At 51.7% G+C, this 24826-nt stretch overlaps 1 protein-coding gene across 28 annotated transcripts in view; it reads right to left on the bottom strand.

The window, feature by feature from the left end:
- Positions 1 to 246: 246 nt before the first annotated feature.
- The window catches only part of Wiz (WIZ zinc finger), a 28075-nt gene continuing 3495 nt past the window's right edge, over positions 247 to 24826 (bottom strand). For 3 of the 28 annotated variants that reach the window (XM_075984236.1, XM_075984237.1, XM_075984238.1), the window contains exons 3-13: positions 19794 to 19866; positions 15160 to 17270; positions 13796 to 14110; positions 8802 to 8972; positions 7418 to 7921; positions 6044 to 6433; positions 4910 to 5461; positions 3415 to 3942; positions 2839 to 3258; positions 2411 to 2606; positions 247 to 1364 (exon numbers count right to left, since the gene is read on the bottom strand). In XM_075984236.1, the coding sequence (XP_075840351.1) occupies positions 1205 to 1364; positions 2411 to 2606; positions 2839 to 3258; positions 3415 to 3942; positions 4910 to 5461; positions 6044 to 6433; positions 7418 to 7921; positions 8802 to 8972; positions 13796 to 14110; positions 15160 to 17270; positions 19794 to 19866 (5420 nt within the window). In that variant the 3' untranslated portion in view covers positions 247 to 1204. The other 25 variants (XM_075984248.1, XM_075984249.1, XM_075984265.1 and 22 more) reach the window with 22 other exon arrangements.

Raw genomic sequence — 24826 nt, 5'->3', positions numbered from 1 at the left:
AACCAGAGCCCTGGTTCCTCCCACTCAGGGGAGCCACTTTCCCAGGTAACCAGAGCCCCTCACCACCCACAGTACCATGGGCCAACAGCAGAGAACTTGAATTTATCCCCAGTAGTGTCTGGTCAATTCGGTGGCCAGCAGGGAAACCCAGGGACTCTGGCCAGGCATAACCCTGATCCCCAGCCCCACTATTAGCCAATGCTAGCCTGTCCACTTGACAGAAAAACACACAGTGGCTGCCTGCCCTGGGGTGTTTCCAGAAGAGAAATTTAATCTAATTTACATATTTCTAGGTACATTGATAACCAAAAGATGGCCACTGAAAAAGGTTAAAAGGTCAATTAGCTCCCGGCATCTAGCTGGCCCAGGATTGGAAAATAAAAAGATCCACATTCCTTATTCTCTACACAAAATGCATTTTTTTTAAAAAAGTGAAAGATCTAGGGAGCTATACATAGAAAGCAACAGTGAAAAGGGGGAGGGTGGCAGGGGTGGGAGAAGAGAGTCCCACCCCTCACTCTACCCTCCCAGCCCTGGAGCCCCTGAGGCTCTGACATGGCAGGAGGCAGCTGTCAGCTCTGAACTCTTACAAGCTAGGAAAGTCCCTTTTGGGGGGGCAGCCAACAATAATTTCCGTGGCATTGTGGGCTCAGTGGGGGCTCCCAAGCCCTAGTAGGTTAGCAGAGGGAGCGTGGATTCCCCTGAGCAAGCACCGTGGCATGATGTGGTTGTTTGACTTGGGAACTGTGGGGGCTAGGGCAGATCCCAGGTCTCACGAGGTGCGCGTGTGTGTTATGGTTGCCTGTACATGAGTGAGAATAGATATTCATGGGGGCAAAAGAGAACAGGGGTCTTTGGGGTCTTTGCAAATGGCCACGGATGGCAGACATAGCCCTGCCTGGTTGCTAGACACAGGGAAGTGCTGTTCTCCCCTGTAACCAGATTGGCCACCACCAAAGGTCTGGCTACTGCCCCTGCTGGACCAACCAGGTAGGCTCAAAGAGGGTACCCTTGTGGCCCCAGAGTCCTCAGGCTGAGGGAAGGTGACTAGCTGGCTCCCGGCGCCCAGGATGTAGTGTGCCCGGCCCCCAAAGGGCGCCGGTTTGAGGTTCTGGCTTGCTCCTTTGGAAACGGAAAAGAAAGAGGGAAATGGGAAAGGACACAGAGACAGGTGGCACAAGAGGGGATCTGGAATGCATGTATGTTAGGGCGCCTCTACAGCTGCTGTCTGTGCCTGTGGGGCCTGGGGCTCCTCAGGCAGAGGGTCTGCTTTGGAGAAGTTCATCTCCAGGATGTGCCGCTGTAAATGCCGCACCCACTCTTCCTGGATGGAGAGTGGGCCCTGGAATTCCACTTCACAGAACCTGAAAAAAAAGAGAAAGGAAGTGGCCAATGCTTCAAAGACAGGCAGAAGTGTAGTCCAATCCAAGGGCTTAGGCATATTTACCACTGCTCAGTGTAGATATGTCAAGACCAGGACTCAAGGGAAGCAGTGTCTCCTAATGGACAGTTACCTCTTCTATTGTGAAGTACTGGCAGAGTCTGCTGGGCATGAAGTCTTTAATGGCAGGCAAGCAGAGGATTCTCCAAGAGCATGCCACCTGAGGTGTATGCTCTGAGATGGTGGTGGGCACAGGGAAACAAAGTCTAACTCTCACAAGAACCATGCTTCCTCCCCTTATGGTAGCCTTAAGCTAGGTCTCCAATGAACATAGGAGCTTGAGCTCTGTGGCTTCAGAGAGTTGGGCTGAAATTAAATCTTTATCCTTTGTCTTTTTTGGGAGACATGATCTCTACCTTTGTAGCTCATGCTGGCCCCAAACTATGTATTCCAGCTGGATTTACACTGGTAACAATCTTCTTGTCTTAGCCTCCCAAGTGCTAGGCTGATAGGCCTGAATCATCACTCTCAGTTTGGATGCTACTTTTGATTTGGCCTGTATTATATAGACTGAGTTGGATTACTTCAGGTCTCAAAAGTCCCTATTTGCTGGTGTCTGTATTTTTGTTAAAGAAAGGGTTTTACCTCATAGCCCTAGTGGTTCTGGAACTCCCTAGTAGACCAAACTGACCTTAACTCAAAGTTTTGCCTGCCTTGAGCTTCCTGAGTCCTGGAATTAAAGGTGTGTATCACTACATCAAGCTGAACTCTTTTTAAAGGTGGAAAAATGGAGGCAGAGAGCAGGTAAGCTCTTGCCTGAGGTCACCAAGCTGTGAAGTGAGTTAGGACTGAACCCAGGTCTGGCTGGCTACAAAGCTCAGTGTATAAGGGTGGTAAGTTCTACTGTGAGTGAGAGCCCTTAACCTGGGCTGCAATACCCCAAAATAGCCCATGGGACCCCCACCTCCCAACCTAACAGAGACTGTCACATTTCCAGGCTTCAGAGAGCCAAGGCCCAGAACTGCATACCTGCACTTGAGGGTATAGATGTTGCCCACAAACTTGACCAGTGATGTCTGGGGGGGGCGAGGCACCAGGGAGGGGACTGGCCGGACCCGGGGTGGGGGTTGCCGCACCTCTTCCAGCTTCTGTTGCAGGTCATTGGCATCCTCACCACCCCGAGCTGCAGAGGCATCTGGTGGGCGGGCTTGTCTACGTTCAAATTCTAAAGCAGAGACAGAGATACTTGATGAACAGGAAGGTTAGGGCCCTGGAGACACTCCTGCTTTCAGTGAGCATAAGGAGACAGAGGTTTTGGGGATTCGAGACTGGACACCATACGTACAGGTAGAATGGCATACTGATAAGGGAAGGGGATTAAGCAACTGAGATGTAGTGGTTGGGTGAGCCCTAGAAGGTGCCTACTGCCCTCCCATCCCTTCTCCACCAGTACTCACTGTTGATATTTTGCCGTTGGTGTTCCTCTGACTTCACGGTCCCGGGTGGGCTGGTTGCCAGAGGCCGTTCACCACTGTCAGCTGCCCTGCCAGCCTCAGGCCCCGGTTCCCCCCCAGCACTTCGGCCAATCAGGGACAGGCCCCCAGGTGCCAGCCCCAGGGGTGGCCGTTTGTCACTGTCACGGCCATGGCCAGCACTGCGGAACTTCTTGGTAAAGGGGCGGCCACCCTGGATGTAGCTTCGGTAGGCACCCGCTTTCTGGGGCCGGTGTTTGATCCACTCACTCAGCGTCTCGATGGGAGAGCCGTTGACACACCACTCTGTCACACCGAACTGCCGAAGGTGTGCCCTCGCATGGCTGGCTAGGGCTTTGCGGTTTTCAAAGTAAAGGCCACAGAGCTCACAGCAGGCCTCGGTGGCTACAGACAGAGGAGGTTGCTTGTTCTAAGACTGTAGGCATACCCAGGTGGCCTAAGCAAGTCAGGAGCAAATCCCACCTCCCACAGGGACCTTGCCTCAGGGGCCCTGCTTTCCCTAACAAATGCCAGCCCAAGACCCTACCACCCACTGCTTACAGGAGTGGGAGGTCTTCTCATGGAGAGTCTTTGCCTTGAAGGGCAGTTCAGTCTGGATGTAGGTCTTGGCCTTGACCTCTGCTGGGAGGAAGCGGTCCTCCTGTAGGGGCCGTTTGGTTGCCACTGGGCCCAGGAAGCTGGTGGTAGAAGGCTTAGCTCCCGTGATGGGCGACAGGCTGAGCTCCCGGGGAACCTGGGCAGGCCCAGCTCCTGGTTTTCCAGGCCGGCTAGCCAGGGGTGACAGAGGCAGTGGGGAATGCATAGCCCCAGGAGCTGCTGTCGGGGAGCCATCCTCAGCCAGAGCAGGAGCCAGGTCTCCAGCTGGAGGCTCTTTCTTGATGAGGCACAGCTTGGACTTCTTCTTCAGGATCTCCCGCAGAGTGTCAATGGGTGAGCCATTGACAGACCACTCAGTCACACCCATCTGGCGCAGGTGGGAGCGAGCGTGGCTGGAAAGGCCCTTGCGGTTCTCGAAGAACTCACCACAGAACTCGCAACGGATGTCACGTACTGGCTCTGCCCTGGATGCTGCAAGGGGTCCATGGTGGGGGAAAGAGAAGGAGGCAGTGGCTATGGGCAGGAAGCCTCTAAGCTCAAAGCCCAAGACAGTGCCAGCCCCTCCCTCCAGACTCCACTGAACTCCTATGTCATCTGGGCCACCAGAGGCACTTCATATATCCAGCCCTCCTATCTGTCTTATTACCTCAAATTTTAGCTGGCTTCACAGGTCTCCCTGAGTGAGGCTGGGCAAGCTACTTCCTCTCTCTGAGCCTGTTTCCTTCTCTGCAAGATGGAGATGAAAACCCCATCTCCCAATGTAGGTGGCAGGGTCTAAAATCAGAAGGGTTCAGAGCACGTGGCAGGGAGCTGGCATATGTGCTCTAAGATGATGCCTCAGTCACACCTGTCTGCTTATAATGAACCCAAGAAGAATAAAATATTGTGACAGAGTGCCAGGGAAACAAGTAACAGTGACATGATAGCAATTATGATATACAAGGACCTTTTTGCAACCAGGCACCATGATAAGTGCTTTATCGTGCTTAATTCTCAACTATATAGATACAAGGCAGAGGATTATACTGATCTCCATCTTCCAAATGAGGAAACTTGCCCAAATCACTACCACATTATTGTGATATAGAGATCTTGACTGTGATTCCAAATGCCAAGTACCAAATAGCCAGGAATATCAGACACAGTTCAAACACTGAATGCCATCCCTTTATTCCAGCCAGTGGCAGGTATTACTAATGAATCTTTGCAACTATTCTCCCTAGGAATCTAGTTGGAGGCCACTACCAGTTGGCTAAGGAGGACATTAATTACATGATTCTGCCTCTTCTGCAAGAATAACAAACGGCAGCAAGTTCTATTCCTCTGGACTTTAGTATCTTCATTCCAGTCCTGTGATCTATAAATACTCCTAAGGGGGTATAGGGAGGGGATCCAGCCAATCGGTCTACCTGCCCTACACAGGGTCGGTCACACTTACACAGGTTCAAAGGTGCCATATCTTCTCGAGGCGTGCCCCAGGGACCCTCAGAAGGGTGTGGCTCCCCATGCAGGGCCCCTGGCAACATCTCCCGCTTGATCTCCACTCTCATTTGTTCAGGTTTCAGTTTCTTGGGCAAGGAAGGAGTAGCAAGGCCTGAGAACATCTTCCGGGCCGTGGGAGGAGGAGAAGCAGTTGGTGAGTGGCCCAGGGGACTGCCCGGTGGCGGTGGCAACTTCTTGGCCAGGGGTGAAATGTGAAGATCTGAGGGACTGCGGGCTTCTAGTGAGCTGCCAGGGCCTCCGCTACCCACCACCTTGGCTAGGGCTTTTGGGCTAGGCCCTGGTGGGTGGAGGTGTCCACCTGGCCTGGATTGGGTCCGTCTCTTCAGGATCTCCCGCAGAGTGTCAATGGGTGAGCCATTCACATACCACTCAGTCACACCCATCTGGCGGAGGTGGGAGCGCGCGTGGCTGGAAAGGCCCTTTCGGTTCTCAAAGAACTCACCACAGAACTCGCAACGGATGTCTCTTGTTGGCTCTGGACCTGAAGCTGTAGCAGGAAGAAAAGGGACAGTTAAAATTGTGGGCACCATCAGGATAGTTACCTGCAGGAGTATCCTGGCCAGCTAGGTATGGGCAGCAATGTATCCATAAGCTAGGGTAGTAGTGGAAGGCAGGTGCAAGTGAGGGAGCTGGTGGGTGGGGTCAAACACTGGGTAGAGGCAAGGTAGGGGAGGGAGAGGCACCAGAGGCTAATAGGACCTTTGTCCTGGCAGAGGGCAGTACCAATACTCCATAGCTTTGTGGGTCCCAACAAGGACAGGGCAGGAGACAGGACACAGCCAACCTAGGTGCCATATGCTTTCCAGACCCAGGGCACCTTCCACACCAAAAGGTGGGACCTTCCCCTTGGCCTTCGTTCTCAGGCAGGGTCATGGTGATAGAGGCTAAGACCAAGAGAGAGGTACCAGCAGCCCACTGCCAAGAAAATCTCTGGGTTGAGCGGGCCCACTGCCAAGGGCCCCTGTCTACTCCCTACGACAACAGGGAGGGAGTAGGGAGGGGGCCATGACCCCCCAGGGAGGGGCTCCAGGGCCCACAGGGAGGAAGGGCAGCTGAAGCGAGAACCTACAGAGGTTGAGAGGAGATGGCTCCACATCAGAGGCCCAGAAAATGCCGGCGGCCGAGAGATCCTGCTTCCCCCAGGGGATGGCCATACCCGAGGCCTTCAGCTTGGCCTTCTTGGCCGGCGGTGGGGGAGGGAGCAAGGAGAGGGCCGTGGAGGCAGAAGGAGGATGCCCCAGCTGGGCCAGAGCTCCCCGCCCGGGTGGGAGGCGGATCTGGAAGCCGTCCCTCCTGATGAGCCCGTGGAGCACGTCTATGGGGGATCCCTTGGCATCCGGGTCGCTGACGCCCAGGTGGCGCAGGTGGGCACGGGCGTGGCTGGACAGGCCCTTGCGGGTCTCAAACCAGGCACCACACAGCTGGCAGTCCAGCTCTCTGCCCCCGTCACTATCTAAAGCTGCGGAGACAAAACACAGGGGGGGTTCACGGCCGCCTCCTTGGTCGGCCCTAGGGGTTGAAGGCAGGAGGGTCTGGTGTGCTTTTCAGCTGCCCGGGTGGTTAGGGGTCCAAGTTTTATGCTGCAGACATGTTTTTGTTTCTTTTTTTACAGGTTTCAGGTAGCAGAGCAGCTGTTCCCTGCCTAGCTCATTGGCACCAAATGAAGGTAGAGGAGCTTAAGGATATAGTTCTGTGATAAATCTTGATGCTCCCTTGGAACTCTGATAGGGGAACTATGGAAGAAGACAGAGGTGAAGAGTAGGAGGCACCACCAGACTACCGAGCACACCTACTCCTAAAACCACAGCAGATCCAATGCAAGCGGCTGCCAGAAAACACAGGTGTCACTAGGCTCTAATACCTGCCACATATGGGAAAGTACAATGGACACCTCAAAACCTGACTGCTGAACTTGGAGGGTTTTTTCCCAAACCCAACTTGCCAAGTGCAAGGCAGCCAAAGCGGAGGGTCTCTATCTGTGTGCACCAACAGGGAGAAGCCTCGGCACACATGACCAGGAGACATGAAAAAAAAGAGGGCAGTGTAAGGACTTCCTTTCTGGTAGAGATTACTACCTATCTACCTGTATGATTCAAAATATCCCAGACTCCCACTAGGAAAGCCAGGTCCACAGGTACCCTGGTTACCTTTTCCACCCCACATCAGGCCAAAGAAGGTGGACAAGAGCGCCTCTCAAGTAGCAAGTAGGACCCTAGCAGGCTTAGACCTGTAGTAGGCCTCCAGGGGAAGATTGGCAGAATGGGAAAAAAAAATCATCATCTCAGGACAGCCCAATAGGGGACCCAATGAGTGCCTCAATCAGTACTGACCTGGATGACCCACGATCTGGAAGATGCAAGCCTCAGTTCCTACCCTGGGTCCTCCTCATCCAAGGACCATGTAATACCCAGCACCCCCCTCAGCTCCCAGTACCCAGACTCACTGAGATTCAGAGGCCCCTCATCCTCAGACTGGGGCCATTGTGTCTTTGGGGAGGTCGGCCGGGGACTCAGGGATAGCTGGGGGCTCTTGTCTTCAGGATTCTTGGGTGTAGGAGATCCTGCCAGAGTGAGTGGGGCCTTCTTGAGGAGTGGAGAGCTGGATGGGTGGGCCAAGCCCTTGGCTGAGAAGCTAGGAGGTGACTTGATGGCTTTGTTGACAGGAGGGGCATCCATAGGTTTGGCCAGGGTGAGCAGGCCAGGCCTGGCAGCCCCAGCAACCAACTCCTTTGGTGAGTTGGACTTCTTGGTCAGGCTAGGGGGCAGCCCCAGGGGAGCATCAGACAGGCCCTTCTGCTTCACCAGCTCGTAGAGAAGGTCGATGGGAGCACCACTGCTTTCTGACTCTGCGACCCCCAGCTGCCGCAGATGTGAACGTGCATGGCTGGACAGGCCCTTTCGTGTCTCAAAGCAGGCACCGCAGACCTCACAGGTGGTCAGGCTCTGGGCTGGAGGGTGAGATGGAGGCCAGGATGAAAGGCCATGAGGTCTTGCAGGTATACTGACCCATTCTCCTCCCCTTATCTAAGTTCAAAAGAAGTGTTCTGCTTCTGTCAAATCTCTTTGGTCGTAACAATTCTAATTTGGTGGGGGTTAATATTTCTTGTTTGGAAGTAAGGAAACTGAGGCTCAGAGAAGGGAAGAGTTGTGTCCAAGGGCGCACAACAGGAGGCTGGACCCTCTGTTGCCTAGCCAGTGGGGATGTCTTTCAGACCTGCAACATACCAGAATGCCCTGGTAGCATACTTACACAAATGCATGCATTCACACACATACATCACACATGGAGCTAATATCCAACCTACTCACTGTAACTCAATGCATACTTCAAATGCTAAGTCAGAGGTCCCAGCCATGGCCCTGCCCACTCCCCATCTGCTTCTTGGCCTCCTTGCCCAACTTCAATGATGCAAAGGAGAGTTTGGTTTTGCTCATCTTAACACACGTAGGAACTAGTAAGATGCTTATCATTACTCTCAACAACCTTGTAGTCTACAGAAAAACAAATAGGTATCATATGAAAGCTCAAAACTAACAAGGTTGGCTAGTGATGTGGGTTTGAATTTGATCTCTTATCCACCTTGCCCACTGCTTCCCTGGATGCCCCTTCTTCACCCAGTAAGGTAGTAGCCGAGGGCCATATGGCCAAAGCTATAGAAACTCAATGTAGAAGACAGCTGGGTGTCTATCTCCTTGGTGCCTTATATAATGCCGGAAGGAAGATGAGTGCCAACCTGGGGACCCATGGTAGTTGGCCAGGCCAGAAAGTGCTTCTGTGAGCATGACTATGCTGGTCAGCAAACATGCCTTGTTGCTTGGGCCACTCACCCTTGAGGTCTGGCAGCTCCTGTTTGCTGCCATGAGGAACCTCTGCAGCCACTTTGCTGCTCAGCCGACTGGCCACCTGCTCCAGGGTCCCAGAGACAGGCAAGCTCTTCTTTGGGAGTAAGGGAGACCCCAAGTCCATGGCCACCATTGTGTTTTCCTCAGAACAAAGGCCTGTGGGGTGGAGGAGACAGGCTCAGGCCAATCAATAGTCAGGCTGTCCATCCCAAGAATGGGGCTGAAAGAACTGAAAGTACTTCTTCCTCATCCTTGGCATCTGCTCTCACTCCTGGAAGCCATTTATTCCATGAGAGCTGAGGCTGTACCCATAAACCCCCACCGCAGCACAAAGCAGAGACACTGAGATTGTTCAACGACAGGAGACAAACAGTAGCTTCAGTCCAGCAGAAGGCTGACTGGTCTGAGAACACATTTCAGCTGAGACTCCTATCTGAGGTCATCTTAAGAGAGAATGCCTCTCTGGGTAGAACTTATAAGGGGGTGAAGGGTAAAAACAGTCAAAAGAGACAAAGACCAGAGTTGGAGGCCAGAGAGGCAAGGCAGAAAAAGCAAGAAGCTAAGGACACACAGGGAGGGGGGAACCTCCACCAGCCAAGGGAGCTGGAGCTTCAAATACAAAAGCTAGTCCCAGCAGTAGAACTGTAAATGGGACAAAGGAAGAATCTGGAGCCTGGGCAACTCGGGGACAGCTAGAGTGATGATGACACAAGTTTGCACAAACTTTCTTAGGCTTCCAGGGAGGACGCCTTCTCAGGTAAGAGGTACGCGGAGAAGGACTCAAGGGTGGTTTTCTTAGTCTAAGTTTCCATTAAAAGGGGTACGGATGGGAGATACCGGGAGGAGATGAAGTCGAATTCTGAACAAGAGCTGAGGATGAAGAAGTGTGTGTGTCAGATGGGCTTCGGAGACGACCAGTAGAATGCAATAGGGCAGGGGGTTAGGAAGGTCGCTCCCTGCTCAGTCTGAGTCCCACAGAGGCAAGAAGATAGGCCAGGGGGCTACCGAGATCATGACACCGAGTACTTTGTCAAAGTCTCCAGGTAGAAGTGGGCGCGTCTGTCAGATGGGGCAGGGCCAAAGGTGGTTTTCCACACTGAGGGGATCGGAACCGTGACAACTGGGAGCTTCTGAGACTCCAAAAGAGGCAGGGGACTTCTGTCAGAGCCGGCGAGCGTCCCGAGGAGCAGCGGCAGAGTGCTTCCGAAGCCTGGGACCCTCCAGGAGGCTGAGGGAGGCCCAGGGCCCGAGCGCCTGGGGGGGGAGGGGTGCCACAGAGACCGGACGGCGGGTGTGCGGGAGGCGGCGGCACACGCGGGTGGGACGCCGACTTTCCCCTCCCGAATCCCTCCCCTCCGCCAACTCTTACCCGGCGCGGGCGCGGGCGCGGGCCCGGGACCCTGCTCCGGCTCGGCCTTGGGCCCGTCCCGCGAAGGCGGAGGTGGCGGCGGAGGCGGGGGCGGGGGCGGCGGCGCCGGGAGAACCACCGGGCCTGGACTCGGGGGACTTGGCGAGGGCGCCCCCGTGGTCGCGCGCTCCCGGGCAGCCCCCGCGCGCGGCCCCGCCGCCGCCTTGCTCTCCGCTTTTGTCACTCGGCACTGGGCGGTGGAGGCGGCCATCTTGGCTCCGGCGCACGCGGGGCGGCCGCCCCAGGCGAGAGCAGCGGAGCGCCGTGCGCGGCTACCGCCGAGCGTGCTCTGCTCCGCCCCTCCGGGCGCACCCAGGGCAACCTGAAGAGCGTCGAGCGCCTCGAGCGAAATGCTCTGGGCGCTGAGGAGCTGACTTGGAAGCTCTAGGGAGCTGCCTGGAGCGCTAGGGCTCACGCACACAGGTCAAGCTTCCAGACGCCTCCAGCAAGCCGCCCTAGACCGTGATCCGCACATCCCTACGGCTAGAAAGGGAACACTCCAGTCACACACATTCACCTCAATATTAGCCTTCAGAATTAGAACCCTGACAGCAGAGCTAGGACCTGCCTTGAGACCCTGTCGCTTTCTTTTTTCTTACTCAAGGCAAGCCTTCTAGAACAACTCTGAAAGACAATAGATCCTTGACCACGGTGATCCTCCCCATCCCCCACGTCACCCTGGTATCTATAGCTGATCTTGGATAGAGCAGTCCCGCCATCCAAGAAACTCAGTCCCTCCTTACCTACGATTCTAGCACCCCACACTCTCCCGCCCCAACTTCAAACTGCAGCGTCCAGCTGTTCCTTGACAGATGGGTGGAACCAGAATCTGACCGCTGCCCCGCCTCCAACCTGGTACCCTCCCCTTCTGGCTTACTTGGCAAAAGGGGAAGAACCTACTAAAGGAACTGCCACGCAGGGCCACTACCCCAACCTGAGCCTGATTTGGAACATCCTTACTTTGCAAAGTTGAGATAATTTCAGCTACTCCTTATCCCCCCATCTTCATGTGTTCCCTAAACAGGCCATAACTCTCTCCTCCCCTTAAATAAAGCCAAAGCAAAGCCGACTCCACTTCCTCACACCCTAGAGTTTGGGCCAGCTCCCTCTGGGAGGTGACACACTAATTTTTTTTTTCATGAAAATATTTTGGTCATAAGTGAATTTGGCTGTTAGGTACTTGGTCTCATCCTTGGGAATGTCTGGCTCAGGTGCCAGAGAAGAAATGTGAGCATGATATGCAGGACCGTGCTGGGAAAACAGAAAAAGGGGTCAGAGCTGGAGCTCCCATAGATTGCTTTCTACAGATATAGACATCCTTAGAGCTGGCTCTACCTTCCAGTCATCCCTAAGACATTACAAACCAAATCAGGTGGAAAAGCTGAATCACCAGCAATCTTTACCAAAGGCAAAAAGCCCCATGTCCCATTCCTCTGCCTTTCTCTGAGATATGGCTTCAGTTAGTCACCAACCTATCTGTTGTGCCTCCATTTCCTTCTTGTTCAATGAAGAGATGAACTTTTTTTTTTTTTTTCAAGACAGGGTTTCTCTGTATCTTTGGAGCCTGTCCTGGAACTCGCTCTGTAGATCAGGCTGGCCTCGAACTCACAGAAACCTGTCTCTGCCTCCTGAGTGCTGGGATTAAAGGCGTGCACCACCACTGCCCAGCAAGAGATGGACTTTTGACATCCCCACCCTGTCCTTTGAAAATTCTCAAGTGTCTTTACATGGCTTACAGATGGGATGGTGGATCTGGCCAAGTCTAAAATACACATCTAGGCAGGAGCCTGGCAACTGTAGGTAGAGGAACCGAGGAAGAAAGCCAGTCCCTGTACCCTACATTAATTCTGTAGGTAGAGGGACCGTGGAAGAAAGCCAGTCCCTGTACCCTACATTAATTCTGTAGGTAGAGGGACCGAGGAAGAAAGCCAGTCCCTGTACCCTACATTAATTCTGTAGGTAGAGGAACCGTGGAAGAAAGCCAGTCCCTGTACCCTACATTAATTCTGTAGGTAGAGGAACCGTGGAAGAAAGCCAGTCCCTGTACCCTACATTAATTCTGTAGGTAGAGGAACCGTGGAAGAGAGACAGTCCCTGTACCCTACATTACTTCTGCCAGTTTAGATGTGTTTCACTCCTCAGAGCCAAGGAGTTTGAATTTTACTCAACTACACTTCACAGCTCAGTTCTCTGACTCTAACTTTTATTTCTTGAGACAGGGTCTCCTCATGTAGCCTTGGCTATCCTAGAACTCATTACATACACCAGGTTGGCCTTGAACTCAAAGATGCACCTGTCTCTGTCTCCAGAGTGCTGGAATTAAAGGTGTGTACCACCATGTTCAGCTGAGTTCTTTGTCTTTTAAAAGCTCTCAGAATGTCAAGTTTTGCAAGACAGGTCCTTCACTTTTCCTCTAATTCTGCTGTGTCCATCCTGTAACTTAACACCAAACACCAATTCTAGATTTCAAGACACCACCAAACAAGAAGCTCAGAAGTCCAGCTCTGCCTGTATGTGACTGGAACAAAGCAAACAATTCACAGTTTCTTTGAGATAAATACTCAATGATCCTAGGGCTAGGAGCATAGCTTAGTGGTGAGGACATTTGCCTAACATGCATGAGGCCCAGGGTTCCATGCCCAGAACATCAAAGCAAAATAAAATAATCCTTTGCCCTACCAGCTTTTTTTTTTTTGGCATATCTGAGATGACAAAGGTTGAAGCCTTAGTACATGCAATTGCTTGAGTATGGGAAGGGTTTGTCAGAGTGGCTGGACAGAACTGTCTGAGTCTAGAGACTGAACCAGACTAGGGCTTTGCCCATGCTACCCCTCTACCATTGAACCACATCCCCAGCTAGAGTCTGGATTCTAGCTCTGTACTACCCACTACAGTAAGATCACTAATGGACCAGTCATATTTTAAGTGCCCAGTGGCTACATGTAGCCCATGGTGATCCTCCAGCCAGCACAGACTATTTCTGACATCTGACAAAGTTCTATTGGATGTAGTACTCAACATAGGAGATTTTCCCAGAACAAAGAATTTGCTGCCCAACTACTTGGATTGCAAAGCTTAGCTCCCTCTAACTATGCAATTTGGGGCAGGTAAATTAAGTTCTCTGTGCCTCAGATTCCTCCTCTGTAAAATGGATATGATGAAAACACCCACTTTCATAGGGTAGCTGTGAGGACTTCAATGGCTTTGTGCTTGTAAAATGCCATTGCTTCTAGAAAGAACTTACTGAGAAATCGAATTCAGAAAAGGCCATGAACAAGTCCTTGAATAAAACAGAAATTACCCTTATGTGGCAATATAGTGGTGATAAAATTTGTCAATATGCTTTTTTTCTTAAAAAAAAAAAATAAGGTCTGACTGTTTAGCCTAGCTCAGGCCTGGAGTTTGCTATGCGGTTCAGGCTGGCCCTGAGCGTCTTACCTGAGTGCTAGAATTACAGACAGATGAAATGCTTCCGAGAAAGCAGAGTGGACACCCTCCAACTCACCCATCCATCCCTCTGAAGCCCTGGAGAAGGGGAAGGGCTCCAGTCTGGCCTGTTCCCTCCCCTTACCATCTCCGTAGATTGGCCCAGGGTCCTCAGCCCAGGTGGGTGGGAAGGGCATGGTCAGAGGTAAACGTGGCCGTCGTGAAGTCAGAAAGCTTCCAGGTGGCTCACGGCCCAGGGGACTGGGGGGTAACTCAGCTGCTGAGGTGGCTAGCAACTCCTGCAGGATGTTGATGGGCGAGATGGTAAGCTCCCAGTTGGTGATGCCAAAGTCACGCAGATGGGCCCGGGCATGACTGGAAAGGCCAGCTCGAGTATCAAAACCAGCCCCACAGAAGTCACATCGCATCAGGCTAAAGGTGCCCGGGTCGAAGTTAGCCACTGCAGAAAAAAGATACAGCCTTCTTGAGATGGAGTAGTGGTGAGGGGAGCCACTCTCCATTCCAACTCAACCTCCTTCCCACAACTTCCCCGCTTCTACAGATCACCCTGGAACGCCTGCCTTCCCTTCTGTTGTTGATGCTTCTGCTTGACCCGAAACTCTCAGCGTGTGCACCCTCCCCAAACCAGACACTCCAAGAAACCTCACTTCCAAGACCTCTGTTTGCACATCAAGCAGCATTAGGGACCCCTTTCTAGAAGAGGCTTCTCTGAATTTGCAATATGAGAGTACTGGATAGATACTCTCTCTGTGTCTACCTCTGCTTGGCATCGCTCCAGTATTTATACATTAATTGTAGGCTGTATGAAGAAACGGACAAGGAGAGGATGGGATGCCCACATCTGTCTACCACTCACCCGACACTTCAGCATCTCTCTTTCTCTCTCTCTCTCTCTCTCTCTCTCTCTCTCTCTCTCTCTCTCTCTCTCGTGTGTGTGTGTGTGTGTGTGTGTGTGTGCGCTCTCATTCACTCAAACACCAAACTAGCACCTTCCCCAAGTGGACCACCCAGTGTGCTTTCCCTAGAGGCAGCCCTCTGGAATCAGAACCTTTTTTTCCTTGAAATCTTCATGCTGCACAGGGGCCCCACGCTCTGAAGCCCACCAAGAGTCCTTTTATTTGGTGTGGGCCATGAGTTCTAACAAATCAGAACTGTTGTCTGGCTCGCTCCAGAACAGAGAGGACCCAGTTTAAAGAACATTTACTGCATGAACACATCATATGGAATTATCTGCCTGTGGAATATATAATGCCTTCCTCAAGCTGTCATTGTGATTAGGGCACTGGGGCATCCCTGCACATCCACCAACATTTGGTGACAACACTACCCATGGCTCCCAGGTCTCTCAAGAGGGGAGGCCCCCAATTTCACCCTACAGGATGCTAAAGCAGGATTCACAGTGGGGGTGGCTAAGTCTGCTCTCCAGCTCTGTGTCTCCCAGGCAAGGGGAGAGGGAGATAGATTCTCAAAGCAAGGCCGATGCCCTACCTTTTTTCTTTTTCTTCTGGAAGGAAAACCTGCGTTCAATGGCCTTCACCTCCTCTGCAGAGATAAAATGCCGAACATTGTAGCTGACACCCACGCGGTTCAGGTGGCCTCGGACATGGTTGGCCAGCCCGATGCCATTGTGGAAACGATCAGGACAGTAGGGGCATTTCCGTTCCTCATGCTTAAGAGCCATCGCCGTATCCCCTTCTAGAAGTGTGTCCAGACCCAGTGATCCACCCAAAGGTGTATCTAGGAGCAGGAAGTCCAGGGGGTGGGTGTTTCCCAGGCCCAGTTCCTCAGGTGGCAGCTTTGGGGATGCCCGGCTGGCCGCAGCCATGACTTGTGACCTGAGCTTCGCCACCAGAACAATGGGCACCATTCCTTGGAGCTGCTGCTGCTGATCCTGTGAGGCCTCAACTGCCTGCAGAACATCTTGGAAAGTCTGCTTCAACTCTAGGGCTGGCTGAGGGATGAGGCTAGAGATGGATGAGGGTGGAAAGGCCCCATTTTCAGAAGTAAAATCCATTTCAGAAGTTAGCACTACATCTTCATCTTCTTCCTCCTCTTCACTCCAAGGGCGACTCTTGTCTTCCATTCTCTGCAGCTGGACAGTGCTTTTGTTTCTATTGAGCTGAATGGAATAGGAAGCAGATGCCATAGGGGAAGGAAAGGCCAGCTTTCCAAAAGGCTGCTGGCCTGAGTTTAACAGTGGGAAATCTCTCATGCCTGGCTGCTGATGGTCTGGGCCAAAGGCTAGGCCCGGGTCATATCCAGCAGGGTTCTCCTGCCACATAGAGGCCAAGAGAGGCTCAGATTTGCCAAAATAGTCCATGGTGGCAGTGTCAGGGAAGTGGACGTAGGCATCCTGGCTAGTACCTGGCTGGCTAGTGAGGTTCTCCTCAAAGGACTCGCCATGCTCCCCCCACTGGGCATGGGCATGCACTAGCCTTATGTGCTCCCTGAGCAGACTCTTGCTAGGTGCCGTGAAGCCACAGCAGATGCAGGTATTGAGGCCTGAGGAGTCTCCATAGGAGGGATAGACAAAGGTGTTAGCATCTATGACTGGGTTGCCACCCCTGAAAGGTTCCTTGGCCTGCCTGCTGGGCAGTATCTCACGGATATGTAGTTTGGCATGCTGCACGAAGGCTCTAGAGGAATTGGTGCCAAAGACACACTTGGGGCACTGCAGCCGTGCTTCACGGCCCTCATCACCTGGAAATCGCTTAAGCTTTTGGATTTCTTCGATAATCTTCTCCCGGGAAGCCTGGTGCAGCTGCCAGTGCTGCTCCAGGGCAGTAGGCTCAGTGAAAGCCCAGCCACACTCACTACAGGCCAGCGGAGCCAGCTCAGCTGGGGGCTCCTGGCCTGGTGCTCGGCGGTGCTGGCTCATGTGTTCTAGGAGGTGTTCCTTGTGCTTGAAGTAGATGCTGCACTCAATGCATGGAAACACAGCCGGTTCTTCCTCCTCCTCCTCCTCATGGCTGTCCACCCCATCAGCGACTTCCTGCAACAGTTCACACAAGTATGGCTCTGTCTGGACTGGGGACAGTAAGGGCTGCAGTCGCTCCACAGATGCTTCAGAATTCACTGTCCAGGTCTGTGTGGCCACTTCTGAGGCTGATGTGTGGAGTCCCCACTCAGAAGGCTGGGCCAGTCCCGCAAAGTCCTCTAGGTCCTCTCTGGTACCCATAACCTCCATGTCCAGTGTCTTGGGAGTGTCATCCACTGGCACAATTACCTTCCTGAAGGAAGTGACAGTCAGTGGCTGGGCAGGGAGGTCCAGGTGTAACCCTGCATCCTTCAGTGGCCCCTGCTCATCTGCATCTTGGAGCCAGTCAAACTTGTGGTGGCTTGGAGGGTATTTCTCTAAGAGCTTCAGTTCACCCTGGTGGTGCAAAAACTTTCTAGAGCCCTTGAGCTTGGCATGGGGTTTCATAGTTTTCACAATAACTGAATCCTCGAACCTCTGCTCAGACCGGATGCCCTCCCCGGCCTCCTGGACCATGGGGTGCTCCCAAGACCCCTGAACATCAAGGGAAGCAGGGAAGGGGCCCAGAAGATAGGGTGGTGGGGAGCCCGGCTGAAAGTCCAGGCTGTCTCCATCCCAGTAGCTGCAAGGAAGTGCCAATGGGGATAGGTTAGCATGAGCCTCAGCTTCCCTCCCTAGGTAGTAGTGATAGGGTAGTAGTCCTCCTAGGCTTGCTGGAGCAGTTTCTTGAAATCCAGCTTAAGGGTGACTGTGGAGAGGCTGGGAGTAATAGGGTAAAGGTGAGGAAGTCCATTAAAGCCAGGTTTAATTCCTAGAGTGCACCTGTCTGTACAGCCCAGCCCTGTTGCATCATTGGGGAAATGTGCAGAGACCACAGGTTGGGGGATAGAGCCTCAAGAGAGCATCCCCAAATCTGGTGGTACAGTCAACTCTCACCTTTCCCCAGGGAGGATCCAAGGCTCTGACCTGGGCTCCAAGTTGCTTCTGTCTTGGTCCTCCCCAAACTGGCGATTTTGTCACATCTCTCCCCCAAATTTGGTGAAGGTCAACTTTGTGGCAGGACAGCTCAAAGGATGAACCTCCTCCCCTCTTGGAGGGGCAGAGTCAGTAGTGACTAATGGTTCCAATGACTCTGACCTTCCTGGGTGGGAGATAGGGCTGGGAGGTCAGAGCAGATGAGCAAAGTGTTCTCTGGGCCTCAGTTTTCCAATCCTAAAAATGGAGATGATTTCTGAGTCAGGAATCTTGTCTTCCTTATACAATATCTAAGGAACTTTCTGACAGTTTTCACCAAGGAAAACTATCACACAAGGCAGGTGCTTATTTAAAAGCTTGCCAACACGAGGGCTACGACCCTACAACAAGATATAGGGTAAAGACAGATATAATTCAAGTGCTTAGGAATCACCTGATACCTGGTAAGCCTTGGGATGGACAGAACTTTTTCAGAGGACACAATGTTTCACTACGTAGCCCTGGCTGGCCTAGAACTCATTATGTAGACTAGGCAGACCTCAAACTCACAGGGATTGCCTACCTCTGCCTCCTGAGTGCTGGGATTAAAGTTGTAGCCACCACACCAGGTTCTTGGACTTTTTAAAATATAAGTATTCCTGATCAGTTCTCTCTTCATTTCCCTCCAGTGCTGGGAATCAAACCTAGGACCTGGTTCACATTAGGCAAACACTCTACCATGGAACCACATCCCTAGACCTTCTCCCTTTTTAAAAATTTGAGATGGGATCTTGTTAAATTATGCTAGCTTTGCACTCACTCTGTAGTTCAGTCAGGTTTTGAACTCAAGATCCTCTTCCCTAACCCTCTGGAGTAGCTGTAGATTATAGGTCTGTACTACCAGGATAGGCCAATTAATTTGAGACAGGGTCCCATTACGTACCCCAGGCTGGTATTGAACTCAAGACTGTCTTGTTTTAAATTCCCAGGTTCTGGGAGAATAGTATGTGCCATCGTGCCCACATGAGCATATACAACACACACACACACACACACACACACACACACACACACACACACACACACTTCTTTGAGATAGGGTCTCAGTGGTCCATTCTAGCCTTGAATTCACTATGTAGTAGAGGAGGATCCTGAACTCCTGACTCTCTTGCATCTCCCTCATGAGTTCTGGGATGACTGATGTACGCCTCCCTTCATTTTAAGGGACTCTGCCTTCACAAGATGGGGGTGGAGGGGAAGACTGATCACACCCATGGGTCAGGTGAGGAAACAGGTAGTACAGACAGGCTAAGTGTACGCCATAGTACCACTCTCTGAGCCCCATCGGTGCCATGCAATATGAAAAGTGCCATCCTCTCAGCGCTGTCGCAAGGAGTCAGTGGGCTGAACTGAGAGCCAGAACATAATAGTTAGTATTCATTTCTAGACCTGTTGTTAATCTTGAGATTATCATAATTATATATTAGATCCACCAACTCTTTAATAAAGAGTAGCAAGGTTGGGCTACAGCTCAGGGTTAGATGGTAGAGCACTTGCATTGACCTTGTATGTCCTTGCTCCTTTGAGTTTTGTCACCAGCACCATAAACAAACAAAAGAATCGGCATGATCCCTGTCATTTCCCTGCTCCTTGAGTTCCCAAGGCTAATTTGTGAAACATATCTTTTTTTTTTTTGTTTTTTTTTGTTTTTGGAGACAGGGTTTCTCTGTGGCTTTGGAGCCTGTCCTGGAACTAGCTCTGTAGACCAGGCTGGTCTCGAACTCACAGATATCCACCTGCCTCTGCCTCCCGAGTGCTGGGATTAAAGGCGTGCGCCATGTGAAACATATCTTGTGGCAGCGAACTTTCCATTTTGCAGATGAGAAAACTGAGGCAATCTAAGCATCACTTAACAGAGAGACTGGACTCCAAGAGTCCAGCGTACAGACTTGTCCCTTTCTGGCCTGGCTCCTGGCAGGGGTAATGAGAGTTGACCTTCTGTGTTGCTATCAGACCTCCTCCCTTACCCCAGCACACATCCGGGGGCTGGTCTATGGGGAGCCACCTCCTCCTGCCTGGCCTCTTGATTCCCTCCTATCCCCTTCTCATTCCCCAGAGGGCTTTGATGGACCCTAGACACTCCTGCTCATCCCCCTGCCCTACCTGAGGTCAGGGCCAGCGTGGCACTCACCAGCTGCTGATCCGATGGGTGGCGGAGGTGGCACGGGGGAGGGCTTCGCTGAGGCCAGGATGGGGCTGCCCATCTGCAACAGAGAGGGGAGACCCTGAGGGGCTGGGGTCCCTCTGGCCAGGGCCGGGGTTCCCCTGGCCGGGGTCCTCCATACCTCAGCTCCAAGAGCCTGTGGGATATCTAAGAGGGGCCCTGTAGGCCTCCAACCCTATCCCTCAGAGGCTTCTGACCTCTGTATTTGTACCCTGAAAGGAGGTTCTTTCAAGGAGGACCCTAGGGACTTGCTGCCTTTCAGGCTTCCTGACATTCAACAACCAGGGTAGTGTTTGTCTGTTTCTTCATTTTTAAGTCATACCCTGGGAAAACTCATATGCTTCTAATTCTAGCTACAAGAAAAAGCTAAAGTCCCACCTACCACAACAATGACACACATATGAGATCTGGGTCTTTATTGGTTCCACCAACTTCACTTGCCTTTCCTGGGCTCTTGCTGCTGTGACCCAATTGCATTCTCCCCCAACTCCCATCCCTATGAAGCTTTGAGTCTTAACTCTCTCTGGCCTCAGCCACCCCCACCCGTGTGTGTGTGTGTGTGTGTGTGTGTGTGTGTGTGTGTGTGAGAGAGAGAGAGAGAGAGAGAGAGAGAGAGAGAGAGAGAGAGAGAGAGAGAGAGAGAGTGAGTCTTACTGGGCAGCCCAGGCTATAGACCAGGCTGCCCTTAAACTCACTGAGATCCTTCTGCCTTTGCTTCCTGAATGCTGGGATTAAAGGTGTGCACTACTATGCCCAGCAGTTGCAGGACTTTTCCAATTGCACTTGGTACTTCTTTGACTACTTATTCAAATGAGATATTATGATTGTCTCTTTTTTAACCTAACATTTATTTTTGTGCTACTTTGTTGGATTTCTGTTGGTTTGTTTGTTTTGATTTTATCTATCTGTCTGTCTGTCTGTGGTCTCACTTGGCTCAGTGCTGGCCTTAAATTCAATATGTAACTGAGGATGACCTTGAACTCCCGATCTCCCTCTATCTTCCAAATGCTGGAACTACAGGTGTGTTACAGGTGTGTATCACTATGCCTAGTCTTAGTTTTGCTTTTGAGACAAGGTCTTTCTTTTTCTTTCTTTCTTTTTTTTTTTTTTTGATTTTCGAGACAGGGTTTCTCTGTAGCTTTTTGGTTCCTGTCCTGGAACTAGCTCTTGTAGACCAGGCTGGCCTCAAACTCACAGAGATCCGCCTGCCTCTGCCTACCGAATGCTGGGATTAAAGGCGTGTGCCACTACCGCCCGGCTTGACAAGGTCTTTCTTAAGACCAGCTAACCTCAAAACTTACAGTTCTTCTGCCTCTTGCCTTCTAAGTGCTGGGAAAATAGGCATGAGTCACCACACCCAGCTTTGTTTTGCTTTTGAGACAAATCTTGCTACAAGCTCCAGTTAGTCTAGAAGTCATTATATAGCCAAGCTTGTCTTTCTTCCATCCATTCTCCTGTCTCTTGCCTTCTGAATACTGTGATTACAGGCTTGTGCCACCATGCCTGGCATCTGTTTTATTTATTTTTTAGCTCTCCCAGATATTGCCAGGTTCTCTCTATGGATAACTGCATGTCTGGGTCCCCTGTAAGCACATAAGCCCCCTGAGAACTGGGACATTTGCAGCCTCATTCATGGCAGCATTCCAGCACCTGGCACGCAAGTACTAAACGAACACATGCCAGATGATGAGTGGGGAGCCTGGCCACCCTGAGCCACACGTGGCCCATGCCTGCCTTCTGGACCCGTTTCCAGGCCTAAATCCTAGAATGGAATCCCTTCTTGGGAATGCCCACCACCTCACAACAACACAGATAGAGCCAACTCTCCATTATCCACCTGTAGAGCCAATGCCTGGAGCCACCACAGGAATTCTGGCCCGTGCCTCTACCCGCCACGCTTGCCTGACATGGCAAGCATGCCAAGAAGGGAGTAAGCCAATTGCTTGGGCCAAGGTTAACACGCTGGGGGAACTTGTGCCCTGGCCAGGGCCTGACAGATGCAATTGCTGGATCAACCTCAATTTGAGGATAGTCCAGAAAGGGCGAGGGCTGGCACAGATTCTTCCAATCCCCCACCGTCCAATTTTCCCTGGGAACTGAAAGCTGACCACTGGGGACAGAAGAATGAAAATGAGGACGGGTGGTCAGGAAGGTGGGGTCTGTCTGTTGAACCGGATGAAAGGGCCTGTAACAATGGCATGGCCTCTAAAATGTGGGGCAGGAGCACAAAAACTTGCATATCCTAGGGCAGAGTGGTTTCAGTGTTGACAGTTGGATGGGGGGTGCTTCTCTGGGCTGAGGCACTTCTGTATTGCTGCAGGATGATCAGCAATGTCCTTGGCATCTACACATCCACAAAACACTAAGACCTACCTCTCCTGCAATAGTGTCATCTGAAAATGTCTCTACACATTCCCAAAGTGTCCCCATTTGAGAACCACAGAGGTAGACCCACAAGAAGCAGGACATTCTTGGATTTTAAAGACTGAAGTTATAATTGGGTGCTAGAGAGGACAATGGGGGCTAGGAAAACCAATCATAAGAAACAGGTTCTCTCCTGGATACATCACAGAGAAGAGCTAATCAGGAGGGGGTGACCAATTAGTGGTTAACCAGCCCTAGTACAGCCTAGAGATGTGGGTCTGAGGGTCCCAGGTGTCCTGTTTCTGAAATTCTGAGTGTCCCAGATTTGATGGCTGTGTGCAATGGCTGTTGTCTAAGAATTCCATGAGCCGGGGGGCACACTGTCCTCTTTGTCTGAGCAGCTCCAATGAGGTTCCTATTTTTAGTGGCAGCAACTTTTGAGGAAAGAGAACAAGCAGGGCTTGTAACTGAGACACCTTGGAGGTGGGGGCTTTGCCCAGAAGCCTCCACACTGAAGGGGATCCAGAAGCCTCTGTGGGTCATATGAGGCACCTGGGATGCAACTCTTGAGTCCATGGCAGTGCTGGAATCCCTCACTGGCTCCTGCCATATGGGGTTCCTGAGACAGCTTACAAATGAGAGGAAAGAGTGTCCATGATCCACTTAGACTCTAAGCCAGGCATCCTGCAGCTTGACAGAGTAGCCAAGAATCCATACTTTGATGTCAGAGAGTTCCAAGTGTAAAACTCAGCAGTGTGATCAGAAGTTGCCTTCCAGGCTCCAAGTCTCAGTTTCCTCCTCAGTACAATGCAAACAGACAGGAACCCAGCTTCAAGAGGCCACTGACGAGGGCCAATAAGATCACAGGAAGAATTCCATCCAGAGAAACAGCGATGTGTGGAGGGGAGGAGGAGGTAAGTGTTCTGTAGTGTCACGGCTGTCTTAATGATGTCCTGGGGTGGGGAGCTGGAGGCTACACTTGCAGCCTCAGGCTTGCTTTCTCTGTGCTCTGGTTCATTCCCTTCAGGATCCCGAAATGATACATTCTTTGTTCCCAGGACTCCTGTCCCCCAAACAATGGCAGGCCATGCACCAGACTCTTCACTGATCTGAGTGGAACATGTAAATCCCACAAGACTTTTCTGTACCTGTGAAGCCCACCTCAGAGGTATATGGGACTGCAATGGAATTTCAGACAGGGTCCCAACTGATAGCCATAATGGAAGACAGAACAGGTAGTGGGCATATCCTTGTCCAGGTAGAGAAGTTTGGGGTGTCATTCCTGGGATCCTTGAAGGGTTCTGAGGGCTGCATGGGGATGAGGGAGTGCCCAGGCTTCAGGACAGAATAGCAGCCTCAGAGGCTGTACCTATTTATAGACATCACAAGACTCCTGGGGCAAGTGTCTAGTCTATGAAGGTGGGGGGGGGGATCAAGCAGGCTGAGAGGGCAGTGGGAGAAACATCCAGGCCTTCTCTAACCTCTAACCTCCATGATTTGATCTTGTCAATGCAGCCACTCCCACCTGTGCTCCCATTTGCTCAGGGAACCCATTGAGGATGGGTTTGGTCATCCTTGGTGGCTCCTTACTCCTCCTACCTAGGAGGTACACACATGAACCCTGGCTGCTCTGCAGTCAGGTGTGGGGTGGTGAAGACACACACCTACCTACCTTCCCCACCTCTCCAGCCTGGGTTATCTGCCACATGGAGAAAAAGTGCCAGTCCCTTGGAATTTACAGATTTCTCAGATTCCTACAGAGTCAAGACCCCAGTCCTGCCCTGGCTAGCTGTGTGACCTGGGAAAGTCCTGCTGCTCTCTGGGTCCCGAGGATGGGACTGCTAAGGGATAACCCTTTGCCCTCAGGATTTGTTACTCACCATCTCCCTGGCGCCTCAGATTGGCAGGTGCCAGAGTCCCCTTCAAACCTTTACAAGTCAGGGCTCTCTCTCTCTAGATACCTTCTGCTTTTTGTCATGTTGCTTCCTCCTCATCCTATGTCTTGGTTCATGTTTCTCTTCCCTGCCCCGGATAAATGGGCCCATGAAAGCAGGGATGGCATGTTCCTGGTCCCCTCCTTACTTGACTCTATGAAGGTAGGTTCATAAATACTGGAGCATCATAAGAAGTGCTGCTAGGTAGTGGTAGATCAAGGAGATTCAAAAGTACAGAGAGGGGGCTGAGTGGATGAGTACTTCCCTAACTTTTTGGGACAACAAAACAGAACACAAGAAAGAAAGCAGAAAAGTGAAAAAAGGAGAAAAATACTAAAAAACTAAAAAGGTAGCCTGGCATGGTGGCACACAACTCTAAAATGCCAGCACTTAGGAGGCAGAAGCAGGCAGATTTCTGAGTTCAAGGCCAGCCTGGTCTACAGAGTGAGTTCAGGACAGCCAGGGCTACGGAGAAAGCCTGTCTCAAGAAACAAAAACAGAAACAAACAAATATCAAAAAAGAGGGACTGGAAAGACACCTCAATGGTTAAGTGCACTGTCTGTAACTCCAATCCCAAAGGATCTGATTCCTTCTTCTGGCTTCTAAAGGCACTGCATGCAGGAGATACACAGAGAAACACATAGACACAAGACAGTGGCTCAGAACTGTCTGTAACTCCAGTTCCAGGTAGCTAATGGGCC

Source organism: Microtus pennsylvanicus, chromosome 8 (assembly GCF_037038515.1).
Source record: "Microtus pennsylvanicus isolate mMicPen1 chromosome 8, mMicPen1.hap1, whole genome shotgun sequence".
NCBI classification, from domain to species: Eukaryota; Metazoa; Chordata; class Mammalia; order Rodentia; family Cricetidae; genus Microtus; species Microtus pennsylvanicus.
This window is presented reverse-complemented; position numbering and strand designations above follow the sequence as displayed.